At 44.8% G+C, this 13334-nt stretch overlaps 1 protein-coding gene across 1 annotated transcript in view; it reads left to right on the forward strand.

Moving 5' to 3' along the window:
- The window catches only part of VWA3B (von Willebrand factor A domain containing 3B), a gene marked incomplete at both ends in the record, with an annotated part of 152420 nt that overhangs the window by 33554 nt on the left and 105532 nt on the right, over positions 1-13334 (forward strand). Inside the window, one exon of the mRNA XM_080917533.1 lies at positions 12073-12198. Coding sequence (XP_080773659.1) covers positions 12073-12198 — 126 coding nt within the window. The remainder of the gene's footprint in view (positions 1-12072; positions 12199-13334) is intronic.

The raw sequence follows: 13334 nt of genomic DNA on the forward strand, positions 1-13334 counted from the left end.
CCCAAGAATGTGAGAGGGTCTTAGAATCCAGGTGGATTCCATCAAGTTTCTAAGTTATTGAAGAACAATGATATATTAATCCTGTGACTGCCTAAAGACTGTTTTCTCTCCTTTCTCCTCCTCTCCCTCTCTGCCTTCCTTCCCCCATTCCCCACTCTCTCTCTCTCTCTCTCTCTCTCTCTCTGTGTGTGTGTGTGTGTGTGTGTGTGTGTGTGTATGCTTTCCATAATAATTATGTTTCTAGGTCTACCCTCAAGTAAGTGCTTTCCAGTGTATTTCATACAGTAACTCCTTTAAAAGTCACACCCATCATGTATGGGAAGTGACAGATAGCCTTAATTTTTTCCCTCAAGATTGAAAAAGCCTAGAAGTAATTAATGTGTTCTGTGAGCACGGCTGGTACAGGACAGAGCTGGAGGTCTGGACCTGGGCTGTTCTTGAGCTTTCCTCCTGTCAGTACAGATGCTTTGACATCTCTAGGGAACACAGGGAGAGAAGAATTTTTGCTATGCAAAGACTTGCTGTTAAACATTTTGGGGTCTTACCTGTAGGTTCATGTTAAGGCGATACATGATTGGACAATGGAGAGGTAGGTGGAGAAAGAGGCTGGAGGAGTGGAAGAGGAGGCAGGAGGCAGAGATTGATGGAGGAGGAGTTGGAGGCAGATGTGCATGTTCCTCTTGGTGCATCTCTAGTTTGATGAGGTTGTCATGATTACTTCTAAGGGTTTTTAATGGGTCTGTTTTATCTTTTCTGGGTGGGCAGTTTGTATCTTTGTCTGCTGGCTGTAAGCTTATTGTGTAGAGGGTTTGTGGATAGAGAATTTTAACATATAAACCTGTTTGACAAGTTAATAGACTTTATTATTTTTTTATGTCATGTTTGTACTGGGCAGAGAAAAGGAACACGCTGGGGCAGTCATATCTACCCGGGACAGATACAGCAGGGGTGGTAGAGTGAACCACATCTGAGTTCTTAGAGATGGCTTGGAGCGCCAAGTTCGAGATCCCCGCAGTGCCTCTGGTGCCGGCACTAACGCAGGATATAAGATTACACCACTTTTTATTATTTACTGCAACATTTACCCTTTAGTCTTCCTGCTGTATACTTAAAAATTAATCAAAACATAAGCACCATATTATTGTCTAAGTTGAATATTTCATTTTCTAGTTAATATTATAACAGTATAAAACATGGGTTTTATACAAATAGACACTCAGGTGTTGAGGGCTTTAAAGGTGTATGGTATAGTTTTATTCATCATTGCCTATTAGCTGTTTCAGTAATGTTTTAATGATTGCAATTAGAAATAGTGTATTTCTATTTTATATATTTCCTTCTATATTAATATTATTTAAAGGAACAGATTTCCAGGAGTGAAAACCCTGATCAAAGGATAAACTCTCATTTGAATTGTTCCAAAAAATGTTTTTTGAGATACTTTAATTCTCACCAACAGTATTCTAGTAGTTTGAATATACTTGGCCCATGGTGTGGCACTTGTTTGAGGAAGTGTGTCACTGTGGGGGTAGGCTATGAGAGCTTCCTCCTAGCTTCCTGGAAGTCAGTCTTCTCCTATCTGCCTTTAAAACAAGATGTAGAACTGTCATCTCCTCCTGCGCCATGCCTGTCTAGATGTTGCCATGTTTCCACCATAATGATAATGGACGGAACCGTTGTACACCCGAAGGCAGCCCCAATTAAATGTTGTTGTTTATAAGAGATGCCACGGCCATCATGGTGTCTGTTCCCAGCAATGAAACCCTAACTAAGAGAATACTCATTTCACCTGGTATCAAAGTGGTATCTTACTGTTCCAGTTAGAATTTACTAGTCGAACAGATTAATGTCAATTAGTAAGGAATATCACACATCTTGTATTTATTAATGTCTTTCATAAATTACCTTTCTGTCAGGTATGTGACTTGTGGCAATTTATAGTAAGCCATTATGTCTTCTTCCCTGTGGCTTTTTCTATATGAAAAATTTAAATTTACACAGCAATACAGTTTATAAATTCCGTATCTCCTAACTCCTTTGTGATCTTGTTTCTCTTAAGTGTGTGTGTGTGTGTGAAAAGAGAGAGAGGTTAAACAAAAACGAAATTATTTTTGGACTAGCTAGATTTGTCTTGAAGTATGATGGGGAGATGGGAAGAGTAGACTTCTTCCTAAATATATACCATTAATCTTCAGACCATTCACCCCTCATTTTTCTCTCTGAATGTGGGCATCTGTAGTAAACAGAGCCTCACCTACGATTGGCTTGCTCCTAAGCCAGCTAGGCTACCTTTCTTACGTTTTTGTCCAAGTCTACTCAGGCATGACTACTGACCTTAATTTTCTTTGCCACATGTACTGGATGGTTTTGTGTCAACTTGACACAGGTTGGAGTTATCACAGAGAAAGGAGCCTCAGTTGGGGAAATGCCTCCATGAGATCCAGCTGTGAGGTATTTTCTCAACTAGTGATCAAGGGGGGAGGGACCAGACCATTGTGGGTGGTGCCATCCCTGGGCTGGTAGACCTGGGTTCTATAAGAAAGCAAGCTGAGCAAGCCAGGAGAAGCAAGCCAGTAAGTGACATCCCTCCATGGCCTCTGCATCAGCTCCTGCTTCCTGACCTGCTTGAGTTCCAGTCCTGACTTTCTTTGGTGATGAACAGCAATGTGGAAGTGTAAGCTGAATAAACCCTTTCCTCCCCAACTTGCTTTTTTGTCATGATGTTTGTGCAGGAATAGAAACCCTGACTAAGACACCACATCTTAGGTGTGGGAATGGGTTTGGTGCTCTGCAAGTGAACCTTAGTTTGCCATGCTTCCCAAGCTGAATCTCCTAGGAGGACACATGAGGGTGAGCCTGGTTTCTCCGCTGCTTCTTTCACCTTAAGCTTATTTTTCCCAGCTTCTGTCGACATCCTAAGCTTTTGGGGATTCTCACCAGACACGTTTTGTTCTTCTCATTTTACTGCCCTTCCTTCCAGTTTATCAGTATTGGCAGAGTGAGCTCTGGTGCTGCAAATCGAAAAGGTAGACAAGAGAATGAGCACCACCAGCAGTCTCGTACTGCAGATCTGCTCGTCCTCGTCGTGGTAGTAAGGAGAGCATCTAAACACTTGTAACAATAACATGACATCGTAACCATTAGCAACTGGAAATACAAAACTTTGAAAGCATTCTCTAAAAGTTTCAGAGGACTTCAGTGGCTTCATTCTAAATTATTAGAGCCTAGATATGTCATAGATAAATGTGTTGTCTTTAAGTCTGATTCAATTTAATTTTTATGTTGATGTATATGATGGTTTGAATTAGAATGTCCCCCATAGGCTCAGATGTGTAGAACATTGGTCCCCAGTGGTGGTTTTTTTTTTGGGGGGGGTAGGAGGCACAGTCTTAATGGAGGAAATAAGGGTGGGCTTTCAGCTTTCAGTACCGTGTCATTCCTAGTGTGCTCTCTCTGTTTCCTGTTTGTGGTATGAAATGTGAATTCTCAGCTGTGCCTGCTACCTGATGCTGTGATTTCCTGGAAACAGGGTCTCTTGTCCATCTGAAACCATAAGCCCCAACAAACTCTTCGTTCTTCAAGTTGCATGGGTCATGGGGTTTTATCACAGCAACAGAGGAGTAATTATATATTTGTGAAGCTGTCATACTGTCACATCTAAATGAGCCATTTGTGAATGATTACCAGGTTTCAGGTCTTGTTTGGAGATGATTCCTATCAGCTTGCTCCCCAGAACAAGCAAAGGGCTGTAGGCTGAGGGGGATTTTGCATTGTTTCTTGACTTATCAGAAGGGCAAGTAAGCACATGTACCTCATATAAAAACATTTATTGTTCGCTTTTTTATTCTTACGGATGTGTTAGCTCCTTGAAGGAGTTCTACAATTTTTTTCTCCTGTTGATTCTTCTTGGGCTGTGCTGTTCAAGTGATGGGAAGCTTATCAGTGTATGGGCTTAGGATGCATGGGCACTGTATGGGCTTAGGATGGCTCACTGTCATGTTTTAGGTATAAAAATGCATCCTCACAAGGCTCATGCTTTAAGGCTTTGACCTTGGTGCACAAGTGAAGTGCTTAGATCCCACAGACCCAACTTCATGTATGCATGAATCCCTTGGTGGGCCCAACCTGACAGAATTAATGGGAGAAGATGGAAACACTGGGAGGTTAGGCATGGTTTGAGGAAGCAGGCTATGGGGGCCATGCCTTTGAAGGCTGCCTTTGTTTTCCACCTTTCCCTCTTGGCTGGCTACTCTCCCCGTAGCCATGAGGTGAGCTGATTCAACCCACCACCTGTTCTAAATGTGACTCAAGTCCACAGCTGGCTGTGGCACCGAATTGACCATGGGCAGAAACCTCTAGACAAGGAATCTCTGTTTCTTGGCTGTTTATATCAGGGATTTTATCCTAGGGACAGAAAGACAGTTGACACACTTTCTTAATGTTTCATCCCATTTCCAGTTTTTATTACATTATTCTCTGAGATTCCATGACCACATTTTTTTTGCTGAAAACTTGAAGACACAGGACAAGAAGGGAACTAAGTTCAGGGTTACCTACTGTCTTAGGGTTTTACTGTTGTGAACAGACACCATGACCAAGGCTACTCTTATATGGATAACATTTAATTGGGAATGGCTTATAGGTTCAGATATTCAGTCTATTATCATCAAGGTAGAAACACAGCAGAAATCAGGCAGACATAGTGTAGGCAGAGCTGAAAGTTCATCTGAAGGTGGCTAGTGAAAGACCCTAGTGTACTGGAGATGCCAGTATCTTGGGCTGATCACCAAGAACAGCAGTGGTAGTGGAGTAGATTATCCTGAGGTTAGAGTGCTACAGAGGGCAGAGCTGGAGAAGTGATGCCAGCCCTTTGGAGGAGCCCAGAAGATTATATGTGGATCCCAAACATTGAAACAAGAAGCTGGTCTGGAGAGATGGCTCAGCGGTTAAGAATACTGACTGCTGTTCCAGAGGTCCTAAGTTCAAATCCCAGCATCTACATGGTGGCTCACAACCATCTGTAAGGGATTCAATGCCCCCTTCTGGTGTGTCTGAAGACAGCTACAGTATATTCATAATAAATAAATCTCAGGCTCTCTGGATTGGCAAATTCAAGCAGCCAAGAGATAACTACATGGGCTGCAAGCCACACTTAAAGCCATGTGATCCCACTTCATCCAGCCAGAGCACCACACTGCAGCATGCTTTTTAAACTTTAATCTGGCATTATATATACCACTGGGAGACATACTGCTCAGAGCCTTTCCTTGTCCAGTAGAGCAGGGGGTGGGGTTGGGGGGGGGAGCGACAAGGCCCATCTTTCATTTCTGGGTTCATCTCATTAGGCAGCTGCCGGTAATCAGCCCTGAGTGGCTCTTCCCACTGAGCCATACTGCAAGCTGGCACACTCGGCACAGCTGAGCCATCTTAGTTACCAGTCCAGCTCACCGAGGGGAAATCAAACGACAGACAGGCTCTGCTGCGATCATCACTAGACCTTGCTTGCCAGATAGAAGAAGAGATTATGTAATGAACAAACTAAAAGGGATGGGCCATACCACACAAGGCTGTAGTAAAAGGCAATGACGCTTTGCTGGGTAGATTTTGGTTGTATCTGGCACTTTGAGTAAATTGGAACTTAAAAAAAAAAAAAAAAAAAAAAAAAAAAAACTGCTCTGGGGCCAGCAAGATGGCTCAGCAGGTGTAGGTGTTTGCTGCCAAGTCTGAGGGTCCTGGTTCAAGCCCTAGGACCCACACAGTGGAAGGAGAGAACAAACGTTGCCCTCTGACCTTTACGCACAAATGTAAGCACACACATATAATAAGCCAAAATGCAAAAGCTTTTTTTTTCTAAAAAAAAAAAAGCACAAAAACTATAAAAAATTGGTTAACTATTTTTGAAAAGAAATTTGTGTGTGTGTGTGTATGTGTGTGTGTGTGTGTGTGTGTGTGTGTGTGTGTGTGTGTGTTGGCAGAGGGGGAGGAAGCATGAGCTAAGGCTACGTATTTTTGAATTACATTTGGTTTACTTGCGCACACATCAGGTTGCTATGTTTAAAGGAGCAACTCTGCTCTTGGCAGACGTGTGTGATCTTTAATTAGACTCTGAGTCTAGTGACCCATCAGGCAGGCTTGGCGTTATGCCTCTCTGTTTCCAGTCTCCAGTTTAATTTAGAAGCACGGGGTGGTGCCTGTTGGTAGCTGTTTCTACTGGCAGCGAGAGGTTCAGCATTCTCTTTCCTCTGCCTGGAATTGAGCTTAATTCAGTGAACGTGGCTAGAGCAGTCCTTTCAAAGCTATTGCCATGTGATGGATTATCAGGTGGAGGAGGGGCTGTATGACCCCCAAGACCCTGCTCCTCTTGCCAGATCGGTGCCTTGAATTTCTCGTCATGGCTTAAGGCAGACCTCCGGTTAGTCAGTAAGAATTCATTAGGCATCTATGTGGCATTTAAAACCTCACTGGGGTAAAGCCAAAGAAATCCAAAGAAATGGATGGCAAGGCTCTGAACCCAGGGACTCCAGACTCTCAGAGCATTCATGTTTGCTTCTGCTCTGAGATTCAAGTCACCCCTTTCCCATTGCTCCAAAGGTCAAAGTAACATAAGAACTACCTCCCTTACCTCCCTCTCATCTGCCTTTAGTTCACACCTTTGAAGATCTCATGGCTAATCAGGCTTTGCATTTTCACGAAGAGTCAGCCCCTATGGCTAGGGACCCCCCACACCCATCCCCGTATTCCTGTCTTCATTCTGGGCTTCTGTCTTGGGCTCCTTGTTTAGTTTGAGGCTCCAAGCTGTAGTGTGGCCTGTTCACTTGACACTGGACAGTGGTAAGATTAGTCTGGTCTTAGCTCAGCCATTGCAATCAACCTCTGAACTAACCGGGTGGGTCCCAGTAACCCACAGGCATAGCCTAACAACACTGGAGATGTGGAGAAGTTCATCAAAAGCCTTAAAAATTAAACCAAGTTGCCAGGAGAAAGAGCTGGTGTGAATTCTGATTATGTTTGAATAAACTTGCTCTGATTTCAAAGCTGAGAGAAGTCCTCTAGATGTGTTATGTAAAAGTCAAGAGCTGTGCTGGGCTCCAGGGTATGTAGGGGTGGAAAAGGGGATTCTCAGAATGTCCATTTTAGAACAGCCTATTTGGAGATATTAGCCAATTATCGAGGCTGTATTAGTTATAAAAATGGATAAACATAATTCCGTCCTTAAGGCTATCACAACTAGTTATCTTAGCCAAATTTCTATTGCTATAGTGAAATACCTGAGGCTGGCTACTTTAAAAGCTAATGAAACAGTAACAGCAGCAACAAATTCAGGAGAGAGACTTAGCTCACACATTTGAAGGCTGAAAGCTCAAACAGGACGAGCCTGACTCTAGTGAGGACCCCTTCACCACATCTCATCATGGCGTCGGGGCAGGAATACATTTACTCTTCATGTCTCCCTGTTCTTTGTTTGCTCAGGTGTCCACCATTCAACACACCAGTACCACACAAACAGGAATGGTTACCAGGTGTCTTAGAGTTTTCCTGCTGTGAGCAGACACCATGACCAAGGCAACTCTTATAAGGACAGCATTTCACTGGGGCTGGCTTACAGGTTCAGAGGTTCAGTTCATTATCATCAAGGCGGGAGCATGGAAGGCATGGTGCAGGAGGAGCTGAGAGTCCTACATCTTGTTTCAAAGGCAAGCAGAAGACTGGCTACCAAATAGCTAGGATAAGGGTCTTAAAACCCACACCCACAGTGACACACCCACTCCAACAGGGCCACACCTCCAAATAGTACCACTCCCTGGGCCAAGCATATACAAACCATCCCACTAAGTAAATGCAGGACAGTTAGATGACATTCCCTTTGCATTTTACAGTGTCCTGCTTACAACAGGGGACCAACAGCCACACACCTTCACTTAGAACCCACATTGCCCATCCTGTGTATGTCGAATTGCTTCTGAGAGAAGAGAATGGCCCATTATGAAACAAACACACTCCCTGCCTCAAGAAAGTGTAGATTCTCTCCCAAATAGTGGGGTAACTCTGTATTTGCTTTAAATTAGTGAATGAGTAATTTCTATAGTGTGGGACGGAATGAAGCAGCACACAGTGCCTCAGTCATTAGGGCCTCGAATCCAGATCCAGCCAGCAGGTATTTAATCCCTGATCAGCAGCGCCACATTTTAATATATGTCACGCCACTGAGAATGCTTTCATTAAAATAAAACTAGAGATTTTTTTTTTACCACTTTCTACTTTATATGGACACGACATGGCCCCTTTTCTCAGACCTACAGTCATTTGAGGTCTCTAGGGAATTTTCTTCTTTTCTTTGTAAAATATTTTATTGACTCTGAGAATTTGACACAGTGCCTCTTGAGCATCTTCACCCCCCTCCTCCCAGGTCCACCTCCACCTCACCAATACTACAATTTTGTATCACCTTAAAGAAGAAGAAAAAGTTGGTCTGGAGAGATGGCTCAGTGGTTAAGAGCACTGACTGCCCTTCCACAGGTCCTGAGTTCAATTCCCAGCAACCACATGGTGGCTCACAACCATCTGTGATGAGATCCGATGCCCTCTTCTGATATGTCTGAAGACAGCTACAGTGTACTCACACATAGAATAAAATATTCTTTAAAAAAAAATAAGCCCGGGTAAGTCCAGTTTTTGCTGCCTACACCCTTATGTGTGGGGGCACAGAGGTTCAGTCAACCTGTCAGAAGCCACACCTTTGAACTGCAAACTGAATCTCCCTACCCTAGAGTTCATCACCTGTCCATAGCTCCTCAGTAAGGGGTGAGGTCTTATAAGCCCCTCCCCCTCCGTGCTGGGATAGTGATGGACTTGAACTTGTGCGGGTCTTGTGTAGGCAAACACAGTAGGTGTCCCAGTTGTAGCTGAGCACTGCATCTGCTCTTACACTCTGTGCTTTGGAGCAGCTCTGGGTTTCTGCATTAGCCAGCCTCCAGCACACTGAGAAGGATTCCCTGCAGTGGTCATTTAATAACAGCAGGCATGGTGAGCTCCAGTTCCAGGCCCCTGTTTCATCCCACGGAGTAGGTGTCCTCGATCCAAGTAGACAGTGATTGGCTACCCCTGTCGTTATTGAAGTTCACAGCTGGGCAGGACAGTTGGTGATGCTGCCCCCTGCAGCCTCCAATGCTGGGAGAGCCAGCCAGTAAGCAGGAAGCTTCCTGGTCAGTGCCAGCTTGATTTCCTCATGTCCCGTGATCAGCATATGTGCTATCTTCAGCAATAGGGCTTTGCCATCCAAGCCCTGAAGTGGCAACCAAGAGCAACAGCAAGCCCCTGTATTGCGTCTGGGCTCTCTGGTCAACAGTTAGATGGAGGTATCCCATACCCAGCACTGAGCTTTTTATGTGGCAATCTATAGCTTCTGGGAGCAGCAAAATCTCCTTTGTAGGGTAATTCCAATTAAATTCTTCTATATGGTGTGTGTGTGTTATAACACAGTAAGTCTCCAATATGGTTTTTCCCAACATTCTTGATGCTAATTATCCTTCCCTCATCCCCCTCTTCAGCCCTTCCATCCCATTCCACTCCAGTTGACTCTCCCTCCCTCCCTCCTTCCCTCTCTCCCTCCCTCCTTTGGTCTCTTGGAAGCTTTAACATAGTTTGTAATTTTATCACAGTTTATAATTTTTTTCTTCCTGAAAAGAAAACTATTTGCTACCTTTTCCTGGTGCACAGTACAGCCGTTTCATGGTTATAACGAGGTCTTTTTTTTTTTTTTTACATCTTCATGCCAAATAGTTTAGGGTTCAAGCCACAGTAAACTTGACACTCAGCTGGCCCTTCACTTAGGAGTCCTGGGGGATGGGAAAAGGCCACCTAGGGACTGGGCTGGGGTTTGAGGGTCAGGAGTGCTTTAGTCTACCAGCATCTTCCAGGGATGCATTAAGTGTCCCTTAGACTGTGCCATGACCACTACCTTTGTTTTTCTCCTTCTGTCCTGACGCATAAGCATTTCACATACTCTGGACAAGCTTGACTCACCATAGTGTAATACCTGGAGTAAGACACAAAGTGATTTGTTTAGGGACCACCAGGGTAACATCTGGATTCCCCAGAGCATAGAAACTTGCTTAAACAGTCCCTGGCCCACATACCACTTGCCAGAGAGAGTTTCTTGCAGAAATGGTAGCCTTATATTCAGATGTGGGCAAATCCAAGAGATAGAAAATAGCAGATGGTGTCCTTGTAGCTGGCCAAATAAAAGAAAGGAAGGATTAGACTTAGTAACAACTGTGGTCCTGTGCTGAGTGATAGGGAGGTTGCAAGACAAGCAGATACATTGTTTGTATACTTTAGACATCCACAAACCCTCAGCTAGAGGCAGCCTGTGCAGCCAGAGCAACAGCTGTGCTGCGACTGCGCAGTAACCACAGGCACAGTGTTGGGAGGCAAGGGTGGAGAGAGGAGGAGTGAGCAGCTGTCTCCTAAATATAAGTTTCTTGTTTGGGAGGGATTGCCTTAAATTAGACCGGACTAGAGACGGTGTGTCACAATAAGGGCACCGGCACTGGCTCATGCCCCTTTGTGTTCCTTGGAACTGAGGCAGAAATGACAGCCAGGAATATGCTCCAGCAGTCAGTGGTGTAACAGGTGCAGATCTGAGTCTAGAGAACAGAAACCGGGGTTTCCAGGTTCCTGTATCTGTTTACAGTACAATACATAAAGACACATGGGTAGTTACAGGGAAGGAGATAGTTTATTATTAAAGGGAGATACAGAGGAGCCTGGAGGTGTGCCATACCTCCCTTAGGGCTTGGCTCCAAAAAAGTCAAAAAGAGAGAGGAGGGATAGGGTAGGTTCTGCAGTGATCTTTTATGACTCATTAACAGAGCCCCTACTCTCTGAATTTGGCACAGCCTGGACTTTTCCCAGCATGCTCTCTGCCTGGGCTTTTCCCAGCATGCTGCTGCCTGAACAAGGCTTAGATCCACTGAGGTCAGCCAGGCTTTCCACCGTTGCCACCTTTTGTCTGGTCATATCTAAGATTTCTTCTCCACCATATTTTATTCCCCTGCCTCAGCAGAGCAATGAGTCTGTCCTGGCAACAGACAGACAGAGACCATTAGTTACTCTGTGACCAAAGAGTTAACAAGTGCAACCTAAAGGAGAAAGAAAGGGTCTCTTGAAGAAGAAGGGAATTTATGCTCCCCCTACCCCCATTTTTATAACCCACGGAGTCTAATTTATGCTGCCTCTACGTTCATGTGTGTGGTGACATCTGTTAGAGTGTAGCTGACCTACCAGGGTCTAAAAGCCTTAAAGAAAAGGGACCTTCAGATGCTGACTCCTCTTCAGTTAGGGATGGGGCTCAGGAGCCCGCTCTCCTTCCCTGCTGCCAGGTTAACCGGCTTGATCTTGTGCAGGCTTATGGAAGCCGTGGCCGCTGTGAGTTCACGAGTACAGGCAGAGAGAGGTCTTGTCATGTCCTTCTTAACTTCTGCCCTTTCCCATCTTCCCACCCACTCTTCTTCAGCGATCCCCGAGCCTTAGAGGCGGGGTGTGACTTAGATGTTCCATCTATGGCCCAACACTCCATAAACATTTGCTCTCTGCACGTTGGCCACGTGGGAGTTTTCTCGCTCCAGTTAACAAAGAAACTTCTCAGACGAGGTGAGGTCCTAGGGCTACACGGATCTATGAGTGTAGAGATGTGAATTTATTTAGAGGGAGTTTGATACTAGGTTTATTTAGTAGGACAATAGTAGTAGGTTCACCCCTGGGCCTGTGAGCTCCTCAGACAGGAATTCTTTTTACCCATGTTTTCAGTTACCAAGCATGTGTGTCTGCCTCAAATCCAGATAGAAAGAGGACAGTTACACCTATAACCCCTGTGCCACTGTTGTATCATGGCAACAACGGCTACCATGCCTGGCTCCCTTGGGGAATCTTAGTCCTGATCCTCAGAAAGAGATTACGGCGGGGGGAACATAACTGGATATTCAGAGATGCTCTCAGCCAGCAGAGACATGCCACGCATGCTCAGACACTGTAGAGTTTGGGGTCTTTCTCACACTGTACTTCCCTCTCCAGGGGCTGGCGTCAGAGAGGATGTGTTTCTCATCTGGAGAGAAATGGAAGAAGCCTGCAGCACGCTGGCTCAGGTCCAGAGCCTGGTGGACAAGGCTCTTCAGTTGGATGTGTCCCCAGCAGACTGCAGTAGGTGCTGCTTATGTATAAATTTGTAGTGCAAAAGAGTCAGCAACATTGGCGGCTGGGGGTGGAGGCGGAGGGGTTGGAGTCCTCCTAACAGGAGAGCTCCTTAGCTCAGCTCTGTGGCATTGGGGAGAGTCTCCGGAGCTGTGGTGTGTGTGTGTGTGTGTGTGTGTGTGTGTATGTGTGCAGATATGTATACACACATGCATGTATTCATTCCCCCCAAAAGAACCAGCATTGGGCAGTGGTTAAAACCATATGGCAGGGTGCTGGTCCAAATGGCACTCAACATGCAAAAGAATGAAAATAGACCCGTTCTTATCTCCTTGTACAAAGCTCAAGTGTAAGTGGATTAAAGATCTCCACATTAAACCAGATACACTGGAACTATTAGATGAGAAAGTAGGGAAAACCTTAGAACACATAGGCACAGGAGAAAATTTCCTGAACAAAACACCAATGGCTCAAGCTCTAAGGTCAAAGATTAACAAATGGGACTTAATGAGATTGCAAAGTTTCTGTAAGGCTAAGGACATCGTCAAGAAAACAAAACGGCAACCAACAGAATGGGAAAAGATCTTTACCAACACCACATCAGATAGAGGCCTAATATCCAAGGTGTACAAGGAACTCAAAAAGCTAGACACCAGAGAATCAAATAACCCTATTAAGAAATGGGGTACAGAGCTAAACAAATCATTTTCAGTTGAGGAACACCGAATGGCCGAAAAACATCTGAGGAAGTGCTCGACATCCTTAGCCATCAGGGAAATGCAAATCAAAACAACCCTAAGATTCCACCTCACACCAGTCAGATTGGCCAAGATCCAAAACTCAGATGACAGCAGATTCTGGCGAGGCTGCGGAGAAAGAGGAACACTTCTCCACTGTTGGTGGGGTTGCAAGCTAATACAACCACTCTGGAAATCTGTCTGGCGATACCTCAGAAAATTGGATATAGTACTACCTGAAGACCCAGCTATTCCACTTCTGAGCATATACCCCAGAGACACTTTAATACACAACAAAGATATATGCACCACAATGTTCATAGCGGCTCTATTTATAATAGCCAAAAGCTGGAAGGAACCCAGATGTCCTTCAGAAGACGAATGGATACAAAAATTGTGGTACATATA

This window comes from Micromys minutus (assembly GCF_963924665.1).
Source record: "Micromys minutus genome assembly, chromosome: 5".
NCBI classification, from domain to species: Eukaryota; Metazoa; Chordata; class Mammalia; order Rodentia; family Muridae; genus Micromys; species Micromys minutus.